Source organism: Sus scrofa, chromosome 15 (assembly GCF_000003025.6).
Source record: "Sus scrofa isolate TJ Tabasco breed Duroc chromosome 15, Sscrofa11.1, whole genome shotgun sequence".
NCBI classification, from domain to species: domain Eukaryota; kingdom Metazoa; phylum Chordata; class Mammalia; order Artiodactyla; family Suidae; genus Sus; species Sus scrofa.
This window is the reverse complement of record NC_010457.5, coordinates 35,673,680-35,701,341: the sequence shown is the minus strand read 5'-3', so window position 1 is coordinate 35,701,341 and position 27,662 is coordinate 35,673,680. Positions and strand designations below refer to the sequence as shown.

The 27,662-nt window shown below is 35.4% G+C and overlaps 1 protein-coding gene across 1 annotated transcript in view; it reads left to right on the top strand.

The window, feature by feature from the left end:
* The window catches only part of CSMD1 (CUB and Sushi multiple domains 1), a 1,882,041-nt gene that overhangs the window by 542,421 nt on the left and 1,311,958 nt on the right, over positions 1–27,662 (top strand). Inside the window, 1 exon segment of the mRNA XM_021075826.1 lies at positions 17,956–18,068. Coding sequence (XP_020931485.1) covers positions 17,956–18,068 — 113 coding nt within the window.

Genomic DNA, 27,662 nt, shown 5'->3' with positions numbered 1-27,662 from the left:
TAACTTTTGTTCTGAATAGTCACATGGTGAGAAAAAATTTACAAAAAATGTCTTAGATTTTCGTTAGATACATATATGTAAATTAATATTTTATGTTTAGTTTTGAAAAATAATACTTTGACATGATAAAATCTTCAAAAGCAGAAATAATTGAATACAATGAATTTATTCTTCCATCCATACCTGGGTACTACCTTTTCCTCTTCAGGGCAAATGACTCCTTAAGTGACTACTTAAGTTTTTCACATCTTCCAAAATTATATATGTGCAGGTGTGCCTCCAGTGATTTGGATTCATGTATTTATAGGTATGTACATATATTTATAATATAAATGTTTTATGTATAAATATGGAGAGAGGGAGAACACAGTTGCCAAGGTATGTTCTTTGGTGTGAGCAACAAGATGAAGAAACATTTTGTGTGTGAGATGAGGGATAAATAGGTGTGTGGTGTGCATGCATGCATGCATTTGCAGAAAGTTCTTTATGGCTTCATTTTATCCATTTTATTATTGTATGAATGCATTATCATTTCTTTAAGTTTAAGTCAGTTAAAGGACTTTTAGGTTAACTCCATATTTTGTTTATAGTAACAGTGCTTCCATTGTCCTATAAATATGTATATGTGTGTGTGTACATGTACATATATATCTGACATTTTAAAAGTTAAATTTTGAGGCCAAAGCAGTTATGGATTTTAAATCTTGAGACAGATATCCAAAATAGAAAACAAATTTATGACAAAATTTATGCCATAATTGTGCTTCTAAGAGAATGAGCATCTTCTTCCCAATATCCTCATCAAAACTCTGGTTTTGATTGTTTATCCATTAAATATTTTTCCATTAATATTTTTAATGCTTATGAAAATAAAAATGTATAGTGATGTCTAGAGTTGATGAGGACTGTGTGTTAACTCATTTATGTAAATTTTTGAGCATATATTGTTCACTATTAGATTTGGTAAATATCATGTAGTTCTTTTCTGTCATCTTCTTATATTGTCATCTTACCTTTAAAAGATGATATTCTTATGAGTTCCTTTGGTTTTTGTGGTTGGGTTTATACACCTCAGTGTATATATGCCAATCTCAAACTCCCAGTCCATCCCTCCCTGCCCCCCATTCCTCTACCAACCACTCTATTTTTTTGGCTTTATTTTTTATTTTATTATTTTTATTTTTTCCATTATAATTGATTTACAGTGTTCTGTAAATTTCTACTGTATAGCAGAGTGACCCAGTCATACATACATACATACCTACATAATTTTTCTCACATTATCCTCCATCATGCTCTATCAAAAGTGACTGGATATAGTTCCCTGTGCTATACAGCAGGATCTCATTGCTTATCCATTCCAAATGCAATAGTTTGCATCTATTAACCCCAGACTCCCTGTCCATCCCTCCCTACCCCTCTCAGCAACCACCAGCCCGGTCTCCAAGTCCATGAGTTTCTTTTGTGTGGAAAGGTTCATTTGTGCTGTATATTAGATTCCAGATATAAGTGATAGCATATGGTATTGGTATTTGTCTTTCTTTCTGACTTACTTCACTTAGTGTGAGAATCTCATACTTTTTTAAAATCACACCCTCCAAAAATTAAATACCTAGTAATAATCATGACCAAGGAGGTGAAAGACTTAGATGCTGAGAACTATAAAACATTCATCAAGGAAATTAAAGAGAATTCACAGAGATGGAAAGATAGTCAATACTTACTGCTGAGAAGAATTAATATTGTAAAAATAGCCATACTACCAAAAGAAAGCTACTGATTCAATGCAATTCCAGTTAAAAATACCCATGACATTTTTCACAGAACTACAACAAATGATCCAAAAATTTATATGGAACCATAAAAGACCCAGAATTTCCAAAGCAATCCTGAGAGACAAACACCAATCAGAAAGCATAACTCCCCCAGGCTTGAGATATTATTACAATGCCATAGTAATTCAAGACAGGGTGGCACTGGTACAAAAACAGGGGTTCAGACCCATGGAACAGAATAGACAACCCAGAAATAAACCCAGACACCTACGGTAAATTGATTTTCGACAAAGAAGGCAAAAATATAAAATGGGAAAAAGACAGTCTTTTCAAGTGGTTTTGGGAAAACTGGACAACCCCATGTAAATCAATGAAACTGGAACGCATCCCCATACCATGCACAAAAATAAACTCAACATGGCTTAAAAACGTAAACGTAAGACAAGGCACCATCAAATTCCTAGAAGAGAACATAGGTAAAACATTCTCTGATATCAACCTTACAAATTTCTTAGGTTAGTCTACCAAGGCAATGGAAATTAAAGCAAAAATAAACCAATGGGACCTAATCAAACTGACAAGCTCTTGCACAGCAAAGGAAACCATAAAAGACAAAAACACAACCTATTGAATGGGAGAAAATTGTTTCAAATGATGCAACTGACAAGGGCTTAAACTCTATACAAACAACTTCTACAACTCAACAGCAAAAAAACTGACAACCCAGTTGAAAAGTGAGCAAAAGACCTGAATAGACATTTCTTCAAAGAAGATATACAGATGGCCAACGAGAACATTAAAAAATGCTCAACATTTTAGAGAAATGCAAATGATTATTAGAGAAATGCAAATCAAAACTACTCTGAGGTACCACCCCACACCTGTCAGAATGGCCATCATTAACAAGTCCACAAATAACAAATGCTGGAGAGGGTGTGGAGGAAAGGGAACCCTCTTATACTACTGGTGGGAATGTAAATTGGTGCAACCACTATGGAAAACAGTATGGAAGCACCTCAGAAAACTAAATATAAAACTACCATGTGACCTAGCAATCCCACTCTTGGGCATATATCCAAACAAAACTTTCCTTAAAAAAATACATGCACTTGTCTGTTAATTGCATCACTCTTCACAATAGCCAGGCCATGGAAACAACCTAAATGTCCATTGACAGATGAATGGATTAAGAAGATGTGGTATACATACAAAATGGAATACTACTCAGCTATAAAATGGAACGAAATAATGCAATTTGCAGCAACATGGGTGGAACGCTGGTGATTATTTTAATTATTTCAAAATACCTGGGAAAACAAAATATGAATTCAGGAGTTCCATCAAATGGCTTATCAGAAAAATCAATTCAAACAAACCAGCCTCTGGTTTTGATCCAGGCAGAGTTACTCTCCAGAGTTTCAGTGAGAGAATCAGGAAGAGGTTGGGTGTGGTTGGCGTGGGCAATTCGTCAGGAGTCACAAAGTATAAGAGGAGCAGTTATTCTACATTTAGTTATGTATGTCTGTCTTCCTCTAAATCTTTTTCTCCTTTCTACTTCACTGTGTGTGTGTGTGTGTGTGTGTGTGTGTGTGTAAGTGTGGTTGCTCCCTGACTCAAGATCCTTTGACTTGCCAGAAGTAGAACAGCACTGTGCATTTGTTAGAAGCAAAACTGAGTTTTGAGCTGTGATCCCACCTGGTTGGAGACCTGTGGTCCATCTCTCTCCTGATGCTAGCAGATGTGGCTCCTGGTCTTAGGATGCTCTTAGAACCATCCTGTTTTCTACTTCAAGTGCAGAATTTAAAAAGTGACATGATGTATTCAGCACTTTATTATAATATAGGCTTTGTGTAAGACAAATTTCGCCCAACTATGGGCTAATGTCAGTGATTGAGCATCAACTTTAACATAGGCCAGGAGAAGATTTGATGTTCCATAGGTTGAGTATAGTAAATGTGTTTTTGATATACAGTATTTTCAGCTTACAATGTATTTATCAAAACTTAATCCCACTGTAATTCGAGAAAGATGTATAATTCTAAATGAAGTGGATTCTATCCAACTGCCTGACTCCTGGATTTAGGTTTCAATTTTATGGAAGTTAGTTTCAAAATTAAGAAGGAAATACCATTTTAAAAATACACTTTGTCAGATATCACAGTGACCTGAGTAATTTTTCATATCATTTCAGGTCTTTGAAATATTTGCTTAATAATGATTGAGCCCTGATATAAACTCTAGGGGTCTTTGTCTAATCTCTTGCTTGTGGATGAGGAAATGTTTAGGGTCCTGCCTTTGTCATAGCCCTGCTGAAATTAAGAGGAGGGTTTAATGTCCTAACCCTCAGATGAGAAAATAAAACAGGAAGCCCTTGAGTTATTCTAAAGAAGCCTAGGGCTTATCTAAAATCTTAACACGGGAAAGTGGCAGACCTGGGGGAAAACAGATTGAAAAGAGATCTTGATAGAAAAATTCTACTAATGGATTTTGCACTGGGAAGACAATTGATAGATGCTTATCACTCAGGTGGAGATGAAGTTGATAGCACACAGGCTCAAGAGCAGAGGGTAATAACAGTGGAGAAAAGTACTTACAATCATAATCACAAAGGTAAAAGGCTGCTACTGTTGTAATGTCATTGATAAATGATGCTGTTTCTCTTGTCATAAGAAAGTCACGTTGAGAGGATGTTATTTCATGCTTGGGGGCAAAATCTGCTTCGATTTGTGTTTCCAATAATGTATGAGAGACACTTAAATTATGACATCACTTTGATGCATTGATAGGAAAAGAGGATCCGTGGAATTAGTTCCTAGCAAATTTGTTTAGAGTGTAATCTGGGGAAACTTTATTTTTTCTAGAGGCACTTTTATGAGAGCATAGTGTTGAGCTGAGACTGAACTCCCTTAGGAGGAAATTTTTATTTAGTGTAAACTAAGATATGCCAAGTACACTAAATCAGCACAAGTGACTGAAGTTCCTCTCAGGATTCTGGGAGAAGTAAACCATGTACTAACTAAAATATGAGCAGTGAAATGTTTAAGGAGATAAGCCCCCTTTTTTTTTTTTTTTTTTTACTATGTGAGCCTCTTAGGATATGGATTAAAGCAAATGCAATGTTTAAATTGCCATATATATGTGTGTATATATATATATATATTAATTCATATATGTTAATTCATTAATGTAATCTCAATATACAACTAATATGTACTATATGTTTTATATGTATAATACTATCACATGTAATTAAAATATTATAATATATATACAATTAGCATATGCTTAAATTTCTTTTTCTCTCTAAATACCTAGAATATACCTGCTTGTAGTTAAAAACATCTTTACCTAAAGAAAAATGTAGCAGTTTTTTTTAGACCTCCTATATAGAAATAGAAGTAGAGATTTCCCTCACAAAGTATATGGAAGGAAATGCAAACTTTTCAGTGTAGTCTGTTCATATAAAAGTTTTGGTCGTTTGAAAAAAAAATACATGTATAAAAGCACTGAAATAGGAAATGTGATTGTAGCAAGTGTTTCCTTCAAGGCCGAGTTTTCTTTTTATCAAGAAGTGATGGGGATGGAGTTTCCTGGTAGTGCAGCAGGTTAAGGATTCAGTGTTGTCACTGCAGTGGCTCAGGATACTGCTGCAGGGTGGGTTTGATCCCTGGCCTGGAAACTTGCACATGCCATGGGCATGGCCAAAAAGAAACAAACAAACAAAAAAAGGAAGTGACAAGGCTACCAGAAAGCTCATGATGTTATCAAAATATAACCAAAAGGTTGTCATGAAAGAGAGATATGTTCCTTTTAGAAGGCAAATAGCTATCTGCCTTTTGCAGAATTCTGCTAAGAAAGGTAATATGTGTTACTCACCCATGGTTTTCTCCCTCCAAGGTTCTCAATTCTTGTTTTGGGGAGCAATGTTCAATAATGTACATACCTGTCAGTCTTCAGAGATGCGAAAAAGCTGTGACATTTCTGGAGTTTGTATATTGTTTAAAACACCTCAAATGCAGGGGCCTTATTATTAAATGAATCATAAGGAAGGTTTCTAGCTTAATTGTAGGAAAGATAGATCACTATTTTTTTGTGTATCTCTAAGTTCATAGAAATGTAGACAGAAACACAAATATCTACTAGGTATATTAACATTTTATTTCTGAGATTAGTGTGGAAAACCGTGTCAAAATGGAACGAGTAAATCATCTAGGTAGTCTTTCTGTGTTAATACTTACAAGGAAGATAACAAGCTACCTAGAATTACTCTTAATTCCTAGTAAGCACTAAACAATGGGAAAAGATGCCTTGACTTGTAGACATAAGGTGGCTATTTTATAACAAGATGTCCTGACTTATCTTTGGATAAAGCTGATGACTCTCCTTGTTCTGGTGTGTGTCTTTCTTGTGGTTAAATGAATAGAGTAGAAGTGAACATGAAGTCTTTTCTTAGGATTTTGTCAATGTAGAAAGTTATCAAATGTTTTACCTCCAGACTTTTTTGGTCTAATAATTACAACCTAGAATTTTTGGAAACTCAGTGTTGAGTTATAATATATTAAAACCAAATGACTAAAGCAGTTTCTTCTCCTTAAATCAGACTCAAAAAGATGTGATAAGAGCTTTGGAAAGGGGAAAAACAGGCACTTCAGACATATCACATCTGCACTTGTACTTGTCTAATGTGCAAAAAAGAGACTTGCAGCTTTAATTATTTAATAATAATAACAATGAAGACTTCAAGTATAGTAGCTTTTTCAGATACCTTTGCTGCTGGGCCAATCATATGACATAGTATAATTTTTTTGAAAATAGAAGTTTAAAGAAGTTATTTAACTTGTCTTTGCCCAAGAGAAGTTAAATGAAGCTCTATGGTCCCTAAGTTTAAAATCCAATACATCGGAGTACCCATCATGGCTCATCGGAAGTAAATCTTCCTAGCATCCATGAGGACTCAGGTTCGATCCCTGGCCTTGTTCAGTGTGTTAAGGATCCGGTGTTGCCATGAGCTGTGGTGTAGGTTGCAGACGCAGCTCAGATCTTGCATTGTTGTGGTTGTGGTGTAGGCCAGCAGCAATAGCTCCATATGACACCTAGCCTGGGAACCTCTGTATGCCGTGGATGTCGCCCTAAAATTAAAAAAAAAATCCAATACATAATTTTAGCAGTGGAATTATGCAACAGGTTTAATGTGTGTGTGTGTGTGTTTGTATGTGTGATCTATACATTATGATGAAAATCTATCAATGAAATTGATATTGTGAGTAGATTTATAACTTTGTTATTCTAACTAAGTAACATGTAGAGAATAGAAAAATAAATGAAATAGGTACTATTTTCAAAAGCCAAAAGTTAAGATGTGAAATATGTACATATATATCTTGTAAAATGGAATTTATATTAATTTTTACATTGGGTCTTTTTCAAAATGTGATAGCATATTCCCAAAGTCTAGGTAGAGGCAGCCACTGCAGTGTGTGCTCACATATGTGCATACATATGTGTATTTAATTTGGTTCTTGGCAGAATTCTGCCTACTTGCTTCCATCTTCTCTAGAGGATCTCTAGATTCAAGGGTTTTACATGACCCCAAAGTACCAAGGTTTGAAGAAGCATCTGGCGTCTATCACCTCCTTCTGCAGCCTGCAATGTAACTCTTCCCAGTGGTGCTTTATCTCAGGACACAGACCTGTTCACAGAGACCAAGCTAACCCATAACTCATGTGATTGCATGTATTCTGGTCCATGAAGGACACACCTTTTGCTGCTCTTACATTCGGGAGTCTTTGAATTGGCTCTGATGTGTAGTCATAGAGACGTGTGACCTTAGACAGCCTCTCTTGTACTTCTGTTCCCCTCTCCTGACCCTGTACTGGCAAGATGGGCTTTGCATGAGGGTGGGTGGACACCTCCTTGGACCTTACCACCTGAGGACATCAATCTTGGCTCATCTGTATCAGTTACTTCAGGGACAGACTGAGGTCCTGGTCACTCCTGGCTTTCCAAACAATCCTTATCCTCAGTCCTGAAGCCATTATCAAGTCTCCAAGGAAGGAGAGATTATCCTGTTTTATTTAAAATTGCCTGTGGCATGAATCTTGAGCCTTTATAATTTAAAGGATAAGTACAGCTGTTGGTGCTCTAAGTTTCAAGAGTGTGCTTTGAAACTCAAAAGCCATGAACGTGATTCTTTGCTCATTACATTCAATGATAATTACTTTCTGAGAAGACCATGGTGGAGGTAGGTTGGGGAAAGAGAAATGAAATTAATATTTCAGTATTTTATCCCACTGGATAAGTCACCTTGAAGTGACTAAGTGGAAAAACCACTGGTTTGGAGGGGAGATGAGCTATGTTTTCAGTGTAAACTCTGATACTGTATATACAACTTCAAACAAGTGACTGAACCTCTCTGATCGTAATTTCTCTTCCCCACAAAATAAAAAGCTGAAATACCTAACATCTCATGTTATATAATTCATCTTCCTACTTTAAAATTCTACTCTGATAAAGAGCACTTTCTTATACCTACAACCAATCTTGGAAAAACTCAAATATACAACATTAAATAACTTTCAGCTAATAATTATTTACAGAGAAAGCATATTTAGTGACCAAGAATATTGAAATTCAGAATTCACACAGTACATTCTGTTTTATCATTTTCTAATATATAATATAATTATGCCACTGAAAATTAATCTTGGCTTTTCTGCCATATATATAGGTGACCACAAAATTATTTTTAAGGAGCCCTCCTACACTGTTGGTGGGAATGTAAATTGATACAACCACTATGAAAAATAGTATAGATGTTTCTTAGAAAACTAAATATATAATTACCATATGATCCCTTAATCTTACTCCTGGGCATATATCTGGAGAAAACAATAATTCAAAAAAGATAGATGCACCCTAATATTCATTGTAGCACTATTCACTATAGCCAAGACAAGAAAACAAGTTAAATGTCCATTTATGTAGGGCTGGATAAAGAAGATGTGGTACATACACACAATGGAATATTAGCCATAAAAAGAATGAAATAGTGCCATTTGCAGCAATGTTGATGGACCTAGAGATTATCATACTAAGTTAAGATTGTCAGACAGTGAAAGACAAACATCATATAACATTACGTGTGGAATCTAAAAAAAAGGATACAAATGAACTTATTTGCAGAGCAGAAACAGACTCACAGACTTTGAAAACAAACTTATGGTTACCTAATGGGACAGGTGGTGGGAGGTGGGATGTATTGGGGGTTTGGAATTGGTATATGCACACTGAGGTATATGGAATGATTGGCCAATGGGGACCTGCTGTACAGCACAGGGAACTCTATCCCAATATTCTGTAATGGTCTATGTGGGAAAAGAATCTGAAAAAGAATGGATGTGTGTAAATGTCTAACAATCACTTTTGTACAGCAGAAATTATCACAACATTGTAAATCAACTATACTTTTTTTTTTTTGCCTTTTTGTCTTTTGTTGTTGTTGTTGTTGTTGCTATTTCTTGGGCCGCTCCCGCGGCATATGGAGGTTCCCAGGCTGGGGGTTGAATCGGAGCTGTGGCCACCGGCCTACGCCAGAGCCACAGCAACACAGGATCCAAGCCGTGTCTGCAACCTACACCACAGCTCACGGCAACGCCGGATCGTTAACCCCCTGAGCAAGGACAGGGACCGAACCCGCAACCTCATGGTTCCTAGTCGGATTCGTTAACCACTGCGCCACGACGGGAACTCCTAAATCAACTATACTTTAATAAAAATTTAAAAAATGAAAAAAATGTTGTTTCTATCACAAAAATCATTCCTTTTAATAGGCATTTTTCTTATAAAGTCTTTTGACTTCAAAAACTTTTTTTTTTTAAAAAAAGTTAATGTTATTGCTTTGTATTTGGAGGGCTGTGTCTACCTCTCTGAGTTGAAGAGATTTTATCCCTAGATGTTTTTCCTGCATTCATAAAGTCTTCGGCAATGGCTTACTGAGATTGTTTTCATGGAAATTAATTTCATGGGTGAAACATTGGGTAAATTAATCTTAAAGTCATTGATAACTCTTAGGGTACAATTCTCATCTCACTCTGAATGTTAAGCCAAGCCTTTTTATAATTTGTATCATGAGGATATCCATATTGGCATATGATATGAAATATGTTATCAAATATTGAATATTAATGTGAGTTTGGCAACACTTGGCTTTACAGAGATTTTTGTTACAGCAATTACATTCACTGAAGAGAAGGTTTAATTTAGTCATGTTTTTCCCCTAATTTACTTAAAATATACACTTGACATTTTAACTAAACTGTAGTTTTAACACTATTTGACATTTTCAGATCACAAACACTACAGATGATGCAGGGTGTACAGTTTGTAATTTAGGAGAGCATTTCTGTGTAATGAAGTTACAGCATCCTTGTTAATTTATGTAAAAATAACCTGTGCTCACACCAGTCTTGTTTCTGCTGAGCTATGAACTCAATTTATTTTTTTTCCTCCAGCCTCTCCACTTCTCATACTCAAGATTATTGCATTAGTATCAGTAATTTGAGTATCTTGTATGACGGTGGAGTACAAAATATTTTGATTCTATTTCTAAGTGCAATTCATTCTGGTAAATTCTTGAGAGATGGAAGAAGAATAAACTTGTTCAATTCTGAAACTCATGTTCCTGCCGAGCGAACAAGTACTGAGAATATAGAGAGGCTGCCACAAATCGTCCCCACTTTACTTAACAATCACTCATCTTTGACAGGCATGCTCTATCATTTACCCAGATCACTGGATGTGAGAGGGGGATTGCTGTCTTCCAGCAGAGAATAAAGTAAATGAGATTCTACAGGACAACAGACATGCAACTGGAAAAGACAGAGAGACATGTTCGAACCTCCACTACTTTTTTTAAAAAATTATTGTTATTATTATTATTATAATTATTATTATATATATATATATATTTTTTTTGCTGAGAGTGAAACATTTTGTCACTATTCTCATACTCATTCCCCTTTCTAACCATTTTCTTCTTTGTCCCACAAATGACTGGACTAGGGCATGAGCTGAAAAGCCAATGGCTTGAACAAGGTACTAGGACTGTTTTTGACAGTGGCAACCAAGTTTCTGAATCACAGTCTATGAAGAAGTAGGTCACGTGTGTATATGTTGTAGGTGATACTGGGTTTGATAGAAATGGGGAGGGGATAGGTGACTTTATTTTCTTTCTTTCTTATTTTCCTTGACTTACCACTGTGCTTATGCCCTGATAAATTCTATCTAGAACTAGAGGACAAAGCAGCTTCCAAAGATGTAAAGGATACATGGAAGCAGCAAGATAAAACTTTGAAAGGGTACACACATATACAGAATCGGCAATGGGCTGTTATTAAAAGTCCACATGTTGCTGAGGAAAGGTCAGAATTTGGTTCAAAATTTTCTTTTACACAACACAAAGAGAAACTTGAACAGCTCTAGGATTTGCTGGGTGTTAAAAATAAACTAAAGATGTTCATAAGGACATCGGTTTCTCCAAGGAAGATAACATTGAAATTTACCCCCAGGGTCCTCACAGAGAACGCGCAAGTGATGGATTACAGTGTAAATCAGCAAAGTGCATCCTCAAGAGCACATTTGCAGGGAGACCAAGGAGCGATTCCCTCCCAGGGCATTCTTAACTAGACTTCTCATCATCAGCTGGGGTGATGGTTTCACGGCTGTAAACATTGGAACCACACATTTAGCTCTTGAAAGTTCTTAATAATCAACCGGATCAACTAATACTTTTCCATCCCGCTCAACCAAACCTTGGACTTTATACTTCTTAAATATGAATGAGTTCATGCTATTTTAGCGATTTAAACAGATCAGATGTATTTATTTTATCTACAATTGTGCATGTTAAACTTCCTTAAACTTCCAAACAGCAGTTCTATAACATCATTTTCCCAACTATTAGTATCTTGTTACTTTCTCTTAGACAGTAGTTTGACTATGTCTCTTTATAGTTACCCATCCTTATAAGACTCATTGGTTAAATAAAACATGTATTTATTTTAAAGTGCTACCATCTTATTTGATATCTAAACTTTTGCTAATAAATATTTAAAACCTCAAAACAGACTATTACTAAATAAAATAATCCTCAACATTTTTTGATTGGTTTATTTTTGAACCTAATGAGAGAATGTTTTATTATTAATAACTGTGTTCTTGTATTTCACTAATATGATGATTTTAATCTGTTTATATTTTCCTTTTGTCTTTTTAGGGCCATACCTGCAGCATATGGAGGTTCCCAGGCTAGGGGTTGAATCAGACCTGTACCTGCTGCCCTACACCACAGCCACAGCAACTCAAGATCCAGACCATGTCTGTGACCTACAACACAGCTCACAGCAATGCTGGATTCTTAACCCACTGAGTAAGGCCAGGGATCATTGAACCTGCATCCTCATGGATACTAGTCAAATTCGACAGGAACTCCAGTTTATGGTTTTTTTTAGTGTCTTTGTCTCAAATTCTCCAATATATTGTTTTCTTAAACTTTTAAATTTGAGATAATCATAGGTTTACATGCAGGTATAAGGGATAACACAGACTTGGTGTACTATTTCCCCACTTCTTTCAAAGGCTTTATCTTTCAAAAGGGCAGTACAATGACATTGCAGGGATATTGACATGGAATCAGGCAAAATGGAGAACTTAAGAATCCCACATGTGGTCCTTTTGGCCACGCCTACTTCCCTCCTGTCCCAACCCCCTCCTTAACTTTGAGCCACAATTAACCTGTTACCCTTTTCAATAAGTTTGTCATTTCAAGAATGTTCAAGTATTACAGTATGGAACCTGTTTCAGATTGACCTTTTTTTCACTCTGCATAATTCTCTGGAGGTTCATCCAGGTGTTATAAATCAGTAGTTCCTTTCTCTTTATTGCTGGGTGGTTATACATGGTTTAGATATTCCACAGTTTGTGAATCCTTCACCCATTGAAAGGCATATGCATTCTCGCCAGTTTTTGATTATTCAATGTGTGTGTATGTATTCATATGTATTCTGCTACAGGTTTTGTTTGAAGATAAATCTTCATTCCTCTGGTAGAATAATTGGTTGTGTGATAATTGCATGTTCAATTATTTTAAGAAATTGTCAAACTGTTTTCCAAAGTGGTTGTGCCAACTAGCAATATAGAAGCAATCTGTTCTCTCTGCATTCTCCTCTGTTTGGTATTGTTACTGTTTTTTCTTTTAGCCCTTCTGAATAGGTGTGTGGTGATATTTGTGGTTTTTAATTTGCATTTCTCTAATGACTAATGATGTTGAATGTCTTTTCATGAGCTTATTTGCCATCTATGTATCCTTTTAGATAAAACTACACCTTATTTTTTGCCTTTTTTCTGATTAGATTATTTGTTCTTTTGTGGCCGAATTGTTGAAAACTGCATATATTGTAGATACTTGTTCTTGTCAGATATGTGGTTGGCAGAACTCTTTTACCAGTCTATAACATGTCTTTTTGTCTCTTACCTGGGTCTTTCAGAGCAAAAGGTTTTATTTTTCTATGATGTCTAATATATCCCCTTTTCCTTTCATGAATTGTACTTTTGGTATCCTGTTTAGGAACTCATTGGCTAATGCAAGATCCTAAAGATTTCCCCCTACCTATGCTTTCTATTAAAATTTGTATATTTTATATTTTGCATTTATATCTATGATCCATACTGAGTTATTACAGAGGATGTAAGCCTTAGGTCTAGGTTCCTTTTTTTTTTTTTTTTTTTTTTTTTTTTTTTGGTTCCTTCTGCTTGTGGACATCCAGTTGTTCAAGCACCATTAGTGGAAAGATTTTCTTTATTGAGTTGTCTCTGTACCTTTTCAGTAATCATTTGGGCATGTTTACATGCATCTATTTCTTAGTTCTCTGTTTTGATCTGTCAATGGATGGGTCTATCCCTCTGCCAGTACCACATGGTTTTGGTAAATAAGTCTTGAAAATGAGTATACTGATTCTTCATATTTTATTCTTTTCCAAAATTGTTTAAGCTATTCTTTTTTTTCCATATAAATTTTAGAAAAATCTCATCTACAGCTAAAAAAATCTTTCTGGGATTTTGATAGAAATTTTCTTAAACCTGTATATATTTAGGGAGAATTTACGTCTTTGCAATTTTGAGTCTTCCAGTCTATTAAGTTGAATCCTGCCAGTTTCTTCTTCTTCTTCTTCTTCTTCTTCTTCTTCTTCATTTCTTTCTTAAGTATGCATTTTTCAAGGTGCAGTTTTGTACCCCTTTTGTTACGTCTAAGTGATTTTTTTTGATTGATTGTAAATGACACTGTATCTTGATGATCAGTGTCTGTTGTATTCAGTGCTATTAAGTGTAAATAAAATTGAATTTTGTATGTTGATTGTGTATCTTGGGCACTTGCTAATTTCAAGTTTTAGCTCTTGGAGTTTTCTTATAGATTCCTTAGCATCATCTGTGGAGGAAATTGTGCCATCTGCAAATAGAGGCACTTTTATTTTTCCTTTCTGACCTGTATGCATTTATGTCCTTTTCTTGGCCCATTGCAATGATTAGATCTTCTGACACAGTTTTAAATAAAAGTGGTGAAACCGAACTGTTGGCGTATTCTCAATAGTAGGGGAAAGCAGTCAGTTTTCTCCCAATAAGTATGATGTTAGATATGCTTTTTTAGAGGTACTCATCATCAAGTTGGGGAAGTTGTCCACTATTCCTATTTTACTGAAAGTTTTTGTAAGGATTGGATGTTTTCCTCTCAGCATTACTTAGCTGAGTCCTACAGACTTTGATATCTTACATTTATATTTTCCTTCGGTTTAATTTTTTAAAAAATTTCCCTTGAGACTTCTTTGATCCACAGATTATTTAGAAGTATGCTGTTTAATCGTTGGTGGTTGTCCTATCACTCTTCTGTTACTAGTTTCTGGTTTGGTTCTGCAACTCCATAGATTATTATAATCTTGTGATGTTTCTGTGTGTTATTATGGGAGATTCCACAGGCTGATTTTCAAATATTGAGCCGTGTTTGCATCTGAGTGTTGACATCTGACTGTGCAGCATGGTCAACTTCTGGTGAGACATCTGCGTTCTGGCTGTGTGTTCATACAGTGCCTGGGTGTGGGGGCAGGGCGGAGAGAAGGAGAGAGAGAGAGAGAGAGAGAGAGAGAGAGAGAGAGAGAGAGAGAGAGATGTTCTCTTTTTTGTCCTCTTCTTTTTTATTTTTTATGAATTTGTCTTTTGTCTTTTTAGGGCTGCACCATGGCATGTGGAGTTTCCCAGGCTAGGGGCTGAATCAGAGCTACAGCTGTCGGCCTATGCCACATCCACAGCAATGCCAGATCTGAACCGCATCTGTGACCTACACCACAGCTCACGGCAACACCAGATCCTTAACCTACTAAGCAAGGCCAGGGATTGAACCTGCAACATCGTGGTTCCTAGTTGGATTTGTTTCTTCTGCACCATGACAGGAATTCCATTGCCCTCTTCTTATACGGCCACTGATCCTATTGGATTAGCATCCCATCCTTAGAAACTTATTTCATCTTAATTATCTCCTAAAAACCCTATCTCCAAACACAGCTCCGTTGTAAGTTAAAGCTTCACCATACAAATTTTAGAAGCAGCAATCAATCCATAGCACAGGGTGATATTAAGTCCATAAAAGGCATAAGAAAGGGTTCCATCCACTTCTATTTTCAGGAAGAGATTGCATAAAGTCATTAATTCTTTACATGTTTGGTAGATGTCTCAGTGAATTTGGGTAAATGCCTTCGTGCATGGAACAGAATACCATAGAACAGGTGGTTTGTAAACAAGACCTTCTTTCTCACTGTTCTTTAGACTGGGAAGTCCAAGCTCAAGGTGCCAGCTACCTCAGTGTCTGGTGAAGGCCTGCTTCCTGTTTCACAGACAGTGTATTTTGCTGTGCTCTCTTGTGGCAGAAGTGGCAAGTGGGCTCTTGGGGATCCTCTTTCATAATACAGCTGCTCTGCCTTTATGATCTCATCACCAGCAAAGACGCCTCTCACCCCTCCAAATACCACCACAATGGGGATTAGATTTCAACGTATGACTCTGAAGTTACACAGACATTGAGTCCATAGTAGGAGAATTTTCCTGTGAAACCAGCTGGGCCTAGACACTTCTTTTGGGAGAATTTTCATAGTTATAGGATTATTCAAATTTTATGTTTTATTTAATAAGTTGTGGTCATCTGCTGTACTTTTTATTCCCCCTTTTTTTAAAGAAACTAACCAATTTCAGGAATTCCCCTGTGGCTCAGTGGCATTGTCATTGCTTTGGCTTAGGTCATTGTTGTGGCCTGGGTCTGATCTCTGGCCTGTGAACTTCCTCATGCTGCAGGCATGGCCAAAAAGAAAAAAAGAAAAGCAAAAAGGAAGTAAGCAATTTCATTTTAGTGGTCAAGTTTGTAGTTTTTACATCAATTTTTTTCATGTGTTGGGGGGGTCTCTAGTAATATTTTTTATTTTATTCCTCATTAGATATTTGTGTTTTAACTTCCTCTTTCATTTTGGTCACTTCTGCTGCATTTATTAATTTAGTTGATCTTCTCAAAGAACTAGGCTTTGTTTCATTGTTTTCCTCTATTGCTTTTGTTTCCATTTCCATTGATTTTGACATTTTAATTTCTTGCCATCTGTTTATTTTAAGATTATGTTACTCTCCCTTTTTTAAGCCCTGGAGATGGGAGCCTGGATTACAAGTATGAGAATTCTCCTCTTCCTCTTCTCTAATGTATGTTTTTAGTGGTATTAATTTTCCTCTCAGCATTACTTAGCTGAGTCCTACAGATTTGGATATCTTGCATTTATATTTTCATTAGTTTAGATTTTTTTAAAAAATTTTCCTTGAAACTTCTTTGATCCACGGATTATTTAGAAGTGTGCTGTTTAGTGGTTGGTGGTTGTCCTTTCACTTTTCTCTTACTAGTTTCTAGTTTAGCTCTGCAACTATACTGGTTTTAAAAAGGTATTTGATACCGTAGACTTACTGGCAAGATAGAGTTTGTCCTATTGAGAATGAATGTTCAGGTTGATTTCTTTTCTTTTTTTTTTTTTTTTTTGTATCAGAGGCTTGTGTTTGTTCAGACTACGCTAAACAATGTATCTGTAGGCAAACTACTAAATTAGCAAACTTAAACTGATGAAGCATCCCTTTGACCTTTTAAAAAGCTATTACTTTGTCTATTGCATTTGGAGTGGATAAGCAATGAGATCCTGCTGTGTGGCACAGGAAACTATATCTAGTCACTTGTGGTGGAACATGATGGAGGATAATGTGAGAAAAAGAATGTGTATATGTGTGTGTGTGTGTGTGTGTGTGTGAGAGAGAGAGACTGGGTCACTTTGTTGTACAACAGAAAATTGGCAGAACACTGTAAACCAACTATAATGGAAAAAATAAAAATCATTATAAAAATAAAAAGCAGATCTTGTAAAAAAAAGCTTTTACAAATAAAAAAGCTATTAGTTTGTAAAAAATATTATGCATATTTTTATACTAGTACACTCAGTTCTGACTTTATTATCCTTAAAATTTCTCAGTTTATCCCAACCTAGTTATAAGTGAAACACACATCTTAGATTCCAAAATATTTGTCTTGAAAACCAAATATTAAATTGAATTCACTTGACCTCTGCATAAGGTAGTCACTGATCTTTATTTGCAATGCTGTGACTAATACATGTTTTATTTTTAAGAGAAACTGATTTATTTGGGAGAGATGGTAAAAATAAGCACATTAATGGTGAGATGACAATGCACTAATCATTTAGGAGAAAAATGATGAACTCAAAAGCAGACACAATGTCATTTTGTTTAGTATAGGACGTATAAGGATGACTTTGTATTGTGTTAATTTCTGTGAGCTCCGTTTAAGACAATGGTGTGTATTGCACAGTTACTTCAAGGAAGACACTTTTCAAAAACGGCTTAAATAAGCAGCATCTAGTCCTTGAATATGCTGAATTTCAATTACCTGGCAACACTTTGTGTACGGATCATGTAATTGTTCAATGACTTAGGTCGAATAAATAAACCACAGCGGAAAGAGGAATCAAATGTATTCCTCAATACGCTTCAGTACCACATTCATGCTTTTTAACTATGTTCACATCTTTTTGAAATTTAGGTTATCAGGATTTCAGCTGCCTTCCTCTGTGGTCAGTACCGGCTCGATCCTCACTCTGTGGTTCACAACGGACTTCGCTGTGAGTGCCCAGGGTTTTAAAGCCCTCTATGAAGGTAGGATGCTCACTGTGCCCTATGCACATCCACGGTCCAGGTGTGCTCACCCTGGCCACTCTGCACTAAGGACTGTCATGCAGACAGAAGTTGGCTTGGTGGTCTAAAGGTGTGACTTCTGGGAGAATGCTATTTACTATAAAGCAAACTTTCTAGCCCAAAATTGTGTTGACAGTTTTCCTTTATTGGGAGAACTTTTTGAGTGGAGGAGTGGTTTTTGTTTGGATGTGTGGCAGAGACATTTTGAAAATTTAGAATCCTAATGAATGGCACTCTTCTCCTCTGAATAATTCATTCTTAATGCAGACACATCATAAAATTACTGTTTGACAATGATACGCAGAGTTGGTGCTTAAGTAAATGACATTCGTTTGAGTTTTGGTTGTAAACATTAAAATTTTTCCTTAAGAAACTTATTTTGGTTTCACTCTTCAGTGCTTGCAAGGCATTGGGAGTGTGTTTTGTTGGCATTTGTGTTTTCAGATTGTGTGTGGAGGTGCCTTTGGGCTCTTGGTGTCATTGTTGATTATTTTGGCTAGAAATTTTAAGATTAAAGAGTTCAATCTTTGATGCAGATGATGTCTTAAAGCATTTGATTTTGATACATTGCATACTGATACTTTAAGTATAAATGATGAGGTCTGTTTAGTCTTTGTTTCACATAAGTATTTTAAATTTTCTTTCATGTGTAGTACAATGACTTTTATTTTTAATACAAACTCTGGAGCCCATGAATAGGCCAATACCTATTTGCAAAATGTGTCATTCACTTAGGGTGTTTGTCTGGGTTAGGTCATGTCTATATTCTTGTTTGGAGCGCTGTGTGCACTTAAAAATCATTCTTTGTGGGAAGACAAAACCTACATGTGTTTTGTGCAACTAAACTTAGCTAGTATGAAATTATCAGGTAATATAAGGGAAGACTGTTCTCTTTGCACAGCAATATATGCAGAGTAACTTATGCTTTTATTTAAAGTCTTCTGTGGAAGGATGCTGGCATTCTGACTCCAATTCTTTCAGCTACTGTGTTTCTGTATAAACCTCCATCAGTGCCCTGACGGGGTTAATCATCGATCCTTCCTGATAACCAGGGGATCATTTAATTCTTGGAAGAGTAACAGACTAGTTTAAGATTAATAGATGCTATTAGCTTTCAAATTTGCTTACATCTCCCATTTCCACTATACCCTAACTTCACATAATTTATTTTTGGCTTAATATTACAAAAGTGTTTCTAAAGTGATCTGTACTAGCTACCTCCTTCCAATTAGTATCCACGGTATCTCCTCAGAAGGTTGATAATGCTTTAATGTTTTAGAAAATTTGGAAACTCTCCTCCGCTTTCTGACAAATTTGATCCTTGAATATCATATTTCGATGAATTTTGTAATATAAATGTTGTAGAAACTCTACTGATGCTGAGTGATTGCCAAATAAATAATGCTATTGAATCTTTCTGGGCTATTGTTGTTGATATTACTGGTTGTCATCATGATAGAATAAAAATGATTGGTGAGATTGAATCTGTTGGAAAAATATTTATGAATTATTAACAAAATTGGAAAAATGACTAGAAAATAGGGCCATGAGTTAAATGCATTTTTTAAATGCTAATATGTAAAAGTGTATTTTTTTGAAATTTGTGTTTTAAAGACATTACAATATAGTCTGAAACAAGAATGTACAAGCAGTTATTTTCAAAGAGAAAGAAAAAGTAAAAAGTGCCTTGTCACAAAAAATGTATAAAATATTTAATATCTTTATTTGTAAAACATTTCTCAATTATCTTAAAGATCTACTGAAAAAATAAACTTGTACTGTCTGAAGAAACAAATTTAATGATAGTCTAAAAAGAAGATTAAAAAGCTAGAGGATTTATCTAGAAGAGAGTAAAACTTTCATCGTAACTGTCAACTGATTTATCAATAGTATCAGCTCTAATGGGGAATTTAGACACAACTATAAATTTTGTCTCAGGAAAAAGTGAGATTTTTTTAAATTTAAAAAAGTATATAAAATATGCAAAACCACCTATTCAGCTATATTAAGCAAAATCAATGATAATGGGTCAGAAAAATATCTAAAGTTGTTTTGGAACCAGAACATTGAATTTTATGATGATGAGACTATCCATCAAGTAATTAACATAAGCCAAATAGCACAATAAAATGTTCATACCTTATCCAAGACATCTAAAGAAAATTGAATTTTAAAAATCTAATACAAAATCAGCCTTTTGTAAATATTCTCTAGTTTCTTAAACTATTACTAATTTTCCAGTTAAAGTTAGTATGTATTTAGTATTACCAGATTGATATTTAAATTTTTAATTTACATTTATTTGCTTGAATTGGAGAAAATCTTCCAAACTTAAAAAAAAATCTGTCTATACATAATAATAACCTTGGTAAAACACTTAATCTTGGCACTGAACTTTATAGTTTGTTGGAAGTACTTTGGACCAGGTACTATTTACATAAATTATTATTCATACATGGAAATATTAAACTACCTAAGGAGTATGGAAACAATAAATTAAAATATTCTAATTAATGCATTCAGTTTTTTATTTTAACCCTGGAAATTAAGTGGAAATATTTATAAATTTTACACTAGCATTATGCACATATAGTAATTAACTCTTTAAATAGCAAGTAAGTTTATAAACTGTTGTTAAAATCAACATTTTAACCCATAAATACGTAATCACAAAATTGAAAAGTTACTACTTTAATAGTGTGTTTTATATTTCCTATTTGTATTTTCTCATTCTATCACTGAACATTATTCTTCATAGTCCCCCAAAGGATTTGCATAATTTTCTTTGGTAAATTTATAACAAAAAATAGTGTACATAATTTACAATGAGATGGATTACTATCAAAATCCCTTTATTTGTCTAGTACTGAAGTACTCTGTAAATAAATAGCATTTATTTATGCATTTTTATTTGGTAAATTTCATCAAGATTTCAATTACTAAAATAGTTATTTTTAACATCAAGCTTATTTATGATTTAAGGAAAAATTAGCTAGGAGGTGGGATAATTAACATGTCCTGTCAAGACATGACAGATATGATGTCATGACAAACACATGTGACACAGCAGTCATTAGACTTGAGGACAAAGAGAACAAATCCACTTGATGACATGTGACAATCTAGAGATTGTGCCCCAGAGAACTTGTCACTCTGATACTCTCTATTTTTTCACTTTTTAAAATGGAAAACCTCTCTATTATAATGCCCTATCTTAACTAGTTGCAATGTGAACTAAATGTTTGAAACAGTAGTGAATATATGATAAAAACTCTTCACCTCCTAATTTTAGTTTCTTTGGTTCTGAAGTCTGACTTATTTTAAGTACCATTCCTTTTGTTAATGCATATTTATATTTTTGTCCTGAATATCATTTCATGTTTCATAAATTACTTCATAATTTTTCATATTAACTTTTAGTAATTCTAGTTTTGGCTATATTTTAAAAATTGAGTCTTTATGAATTATTGACTATAATTTAGACTGACCTTTTAGACATTTTCACAAATTTCTTTGATATTGATTATACTTTTATAATACAGTACTTTGTGTGAGTAGAACTTTTGTATGTAACAACTAGGATTTGAATAGAAAGCCCCAACTCTGTGATTCAAATTAATGAGTTCAATGCATTTTCACTAGAATCAATATTTCCCATCTATAGAATGTTTTTCAGTAATATAGGGCAATTCCATTGATTGGGAACCAATTTTTCTTTGAACAACTGACTATGGCTTTATCCATGGGACAGGAGTTTTTCTAAAGAAATTGGAATGAAACTTTTGTGCATACTTGGTCATAGATATTTACATTTGCAATACTTGTTTGATGAGGCAAAAGGAAGGTTAAATTGGATTCCTTTCTAAGGTAAAGCTGATAGAAATGGTAGGAACTTACTCTCTTTAAGATTTCTTTAAAAATACTGGCTGACGTGGTGGCTGAAAAGGGAAAATTTTTAGCCACAAATCTGGCTAAATATTTTGATCATAAAATACAAATTTTAGGGAGTTCCTGTTGTGACACGTATCCATGAGGATGCGAGTTTGATCCCCAGTCCCGCTCAGTGAGTTAAGGATCCAACCTTGCCACAAATGTGGCTTGGATCTGGCATTGCTGTGACTATGGTGTAGGCTAGCAGCTGCAGCTCTGATTCAGTCCCTAGCTGGGAATTTCCATATGCCACAGGTGTAGCTCTTAAAAAGAAAGAAAGAAAGAAAGAAAGAAAGAAAGAAAGAAAGAAAGAAAGAAAGAAAAAATTTACACATTTAACTTACTTTCAATGTGCCATATTTGAATATATTGGCCTTAAATTTTGTGCATAGATTCTACAAGAATCTGACAAGTTAGAAATCTATTTTAGAAAAAAAAAATGCCACCAATATAATAAGGAGAAATTTGACATTACTAAATAGTTAAAATTTGTTTGTGGCAGGCAATTGTGTTGCATACAAAGTAGCTTATTAGTTGGGACGAGAAAAACCAGTTGCCAGTGAAGATGCTTTCAGAGGCCCCCTTGGGTTATAAAATACTATTCTAAAGGAATTCCTTCCTTTCATTTTTTTTTAATCTTAGAACTATTCATTCTATAAATTATAACAGTAAGTCCTGCTTACTAAGGTATATATATATATATGTGTGTGTGTATATATAGCTATAGGTGGATAGATAAATAGTGAATAAGTGGAGGATAGATAGGTATAGATAGATGAAAGAGATAGAATTAATAGATAATAAATAGTACAGATAATAGGTATGTAGGTAGATACAAGATAAATAGGTAGATAGGTAGATGAATGGATGTGCCTAGGACAGTATAAACTGTTATAGATATTATTAATTAAATCTTCAAGATTCCTATAAGCAAAGTAAAATTACCTAATATTACCCGATAGAGAATAGGAAGTAGTGACATGTAGTAATTTAGTTTGAGATTAAACACGTCTATCTATTTCCAGAATTTGTAAGTCAATCATTTACTATATAATTAAGTTTGTTTACATTTATGAAAGTACACACATGCTAATACATGCACAGTGAATTGCCTTCATAGCACAGCAGAAAAAAATCTGACTAGAATACATGAGGACACGGGTTTGATCCATGGCATTGCTCAGCGGGTTAAGGATCCAGTGTTGCTGTGAGTTGTGGTGTAGGTCACAGATGTGGCTTGAATCTTGCATTGCCATGGCTATGGCGTAGGCTGGCAACTGTAACTCCAATTCGACCCCTAGCCTGGGAATTTCTGTATGTCATGGGTGTGGCTCTAAAAACCAAAAAAAAAAAAAAAAAGAAAGCAAGCATATATCCGCATGTGTATACACTCATAATTTTTACATATATATGCACATGTATGAGTATGTATACTATATACACACAGAGTGTGTACATCTGAGCTTATGTAAATGGATGCAGATTTACTCATTCATCCTTTTTCTCTTATGCACTAAGCTTTCTTTGAGCATTTCCCAGAGACCCCATACTAAGCTCAGTGATAGGAATATGAAGATGGTGATAAACATGGTGTCTGCTCTGAAGGAGGAGAGGAGAAAAGGGCAAAATTCAATAGAACAGAGAGTGTACTTGTATCTGATAGGTAGTTATGGTGTTGGATGTGACTGGGTAAGACAGGGAAGGTTTTGTCCTTTGAGAAGGTAGAGAACATGAAAGAGTTAATGCTTGGGCCACACCTCACTTAAAGAGCTCATGTGCTAAACACCCACTTAGTCATTGAGTGGAAGTTCTCTGGGAAGATGGCTAGTTGGAGGGTGTTTCTGATGAGGAAGAATCATGGGCAAACGTATGGAGAAAAACAAGTGTCCATCTTTATGAACCGTAGGCCATCTGGTTTGACAGGAGAGAGACAACAGAAGCAGGAGGAAGTTAGTGGAAGAGTCTGGGGAGGGGGCTTCAGGGGAGACCCTGCAGCCTGGGTCCTCTTCAGTGTTCACAGTGGATCTGGAACACAGCCCTTCTGGCTGGTCTCTCAGGGGGTCGCTTCATATTGTTTCATTGGTAAGCTAGAACACTTCCTCTGTGAGATCCTCTAGGAAAAGGCTGGATTCATTTCACTGGACTACTCAATAAACAGAAACATTTTTATTTACATATGCTTCCATTTTACAATTTTGCTACATTTTGACTTTTAAACTGTGGTTTTGGTGCCCAAAATGTTTGCAGAGAAAAGAGGAGTAAGATAGATTAAGGGAATTCCCAATTCTTGAAGCACTTTTTGAGCATTTAGATGGTACTGGTTATGGCATCTCTAATGGTCATTTTTCTTTGCATCCTTGAGGGCAATAATGGACTCTAAGGAAAAATTTTGAATCCCTGACATTTGGCAGCAAGTAAGTGTTCAGAAATAGTGTTGGATAAAAATTCTTCACTCAATCCTCACTTAACCTCACCTAGTAGTTCCTATTTCTTTCCCATAAAAACTGAAAGGAGAATTGCTAATAAGGGTCAAAATTAACTGAATGGAATTTGATTTTCTCTTTGATTAACAGATCTTCCCATCTATAAGTCTCTTAGAAAAAGAAAAACCACATACAGACAAACAAAAAACACTGAAATGGTTAAAGGCAAAGAGATTAGATGATCCACAACATTTACAAACATTCTTTAAAAAAAATAACAGAATCAATACAGACCATTTAATTAAATCTGTAAAACTTAAAATGGATTAATGTCATTTATGTTGCATTTATTTGGGGGAAGCACATGACCTAAATTTTCATGTACTACTTTGATTTTCACCAGGGAGACGTGAATCTTGGCTACAATGCAGATCTTTCATCCTGGGTTCTGCTAAATAATGAACTCAGGGGGGTAGGGTGGGGCTTCTCACTGAGAGCTTGCTTCTCCTTGGCATCTCCCTCTGACACCCCCTCAAGCAGAATTTTCTTTCCTTTAACACCCAAGGATCTGGATTTAGAAAGAACAGCTAGATTATTACCCTTCAAGCTCAAAGCTTTATTTAGAATGTCAGCCTGATTTATTTCTCCCTTGAAGTGATTATCCAAAGCAACCTGAATTAAAGCGTGGAACATTGAATGACCCACCTGGCAGGAGAGAAACATTTCTGACTCCAGAAAGTGATGGCCATGGACCCAGCTAGCTGTCCATCAGCTGATGCTCTAACATGATTTTGGATTTATAACAATTACTGATGCTGAAACAAATGGGAGACTTCTCAAATTACTTTCTTCATGACTATTAGATACTCTAGCTTGGTAAACCCAGGGGAAGGACATGTTTTCACCTGGTTGTAGAGAGCAGGGTGTTGGTCCTCATATCAGCCCTTCTCTAGGCTGAGTTGCCAGAACTTGGGCACGTTTTGTTTGCTCTTAATTTATAGGGATGCTCAACAGTAGGTACATCAGAGTCACTAATCAAAGGTTTTAGCATGGTACTTGAAATTAATTATTGCTTTTATTAGCATGAATACTAACATCTCCAAAAAGCACATGCATAGGAGAGAGTTGGTAACTTGTGAAAGTTCAACTCTAAGTCAATCAAATAATGGGTCATAGTGGACAGATGCGGAGCTGCCATCAAGATGTGAGCTCACGTATATATTGATAATCTGATGAAAGAATAAAGATAGAATGGGGACAAAAGGCCATTGTGTGGGAAGCCACTCCCATTGAAGCTCAGCCCCCAGATCTCTGATACCCTAGCTCCACTGATGTGGGTGTGGCTGCAGGAGGCTACTTGAACATTTTCCACTGCAAGGCTATCCCTGTTCTGTTTTTGTCCTGCATATGATGTTCTTGACTTGGGGGTCATGGATAAGCTCACTGTCTGTGAGGCTGTGAAATCACACTCACAATTTTGCACATATGTGTGTTTCTCTATGGAAAATGTTTCGTAGACTTCAGGTTCTCAGTTGTTCCCTGACAGAAAGGTCAGAATGACTGCTGTTGATTGATAAAGCTCTGCCCCCTCTTGAGGCATCAAACATTCTTTAATCTGATTTCTGTTGCTTTTCTTTTTTCTTTTTTTGCCCACTCCTATTTTATGTGGGAGTTCCCTGGCCAGGGATCAAACCCTCACCACAACAGTGACCGAAACAATTGCAGTGACAAAGCTATCCTTAACCTTCTGTGCTACAAGGGAACTCCTCTTATTTCTGTTTTAATTCTTTTCCTATAAGCAAACATCAGGTTACAGTTTGGCTTCACATATAGGCATGGAGTTGGGGGAGGGGTGACTAGAACTGTCCTGTCAGTGTAAATAGTGTGGGTCCTGTGAATGGTAATTTATTAATGTGGCATCTTGATGGTATATGTTGGTTCTGTGAACTTAATGTGCATTTACCCCTGAGACAAAAATCTGCTCTCAGCCCTACAAAGTCCAGTTTGATTCACTGGGAGCAAATCACTGGGGGTCCAATAAGATCATAAATTCTACTGCCAGATTATTGAGAGCTATTAAGTCAGTCTTTTTCTTTGGTGAGACACCAACACACACACATAGACACACACACACTCAGTCACTCACTCTCATTATTTTGTCATGTGCAATTTTCCTTCAAACATCATTCTAAGAAAACTTTGTCTTCGAAGTATTGAATATTATTAAAAACACTTAGTTTCATGTATTCACCTAAGGAAACATCTATGATACAAGAAAGTGAAGAAAAATGCTGTATAATCCCATTTTGGTAAAAATATTTTAAAAGTACTTTTATAAGTATGTAGACACATGTGTGTAAATCCATGCATCCTCATATATGTATAGCATACACACATACAAGCTTATATGAATATTCAGAAAAATATAGGAGAATACATGAAATGTTATAAATGTTACTTTGGGGAATAAGTGGGATGGTTAGGAAGGATTGCTTGATTTTCCTTTGTATTATTTGTATTTATTTAGCTTGTCTCAATGAGTATTTAAAAAACAAAATTGTGAGCATTATGAAATAAAAAATGTTAAGATGATATTAGGAATGAATATTCTTAAATGGATCTCTGGTTCTATTTACCTAGAAATTAAAAGCACTTGGATATTGTTTTCAAATGGCTGAGTTCAGGGGTTCTAAGACTAGCACTGTAGCTAATTGTTTTCTTTTAAAAATAAGAGAAAACAGAAATTCCTGTTGTGGCTCAGCGGTTATTGAATCTGAATAGCATCCATGAGGATGCAGGTTTGATCCCTGGCTGTGCTCAGTGGGTTAAGGATCCGGCATTGCGGTGAGTTGAGGTATAAGTTGCAGATGTGACTTGGATCCTGCATTGCTGTGGCTGTGGTGTAGACCAGCAGCTACAGCTCCAATTTGACCCCCTAGCCTGGAAACTTCCATATCACATGGGTGCGGCCCTAAAAAACAAACAAACCAAAAAAGAGAGAGAGAGAAAACAACGTGTACTTACTAGAAATCTATGCAGAGGAATGGTAGCCTGTCAAAAAGGGACATAATAAAAGACAAATTAATTCCATTGAAACAGCATCTTCAACATTATTTTTCAGTAACAAAATAAGAATTGGTTAATACTTGTCCTCCCAAAATGTGAATAATTGTACTTGCATTTCTTAGTATGTTTCCTCATG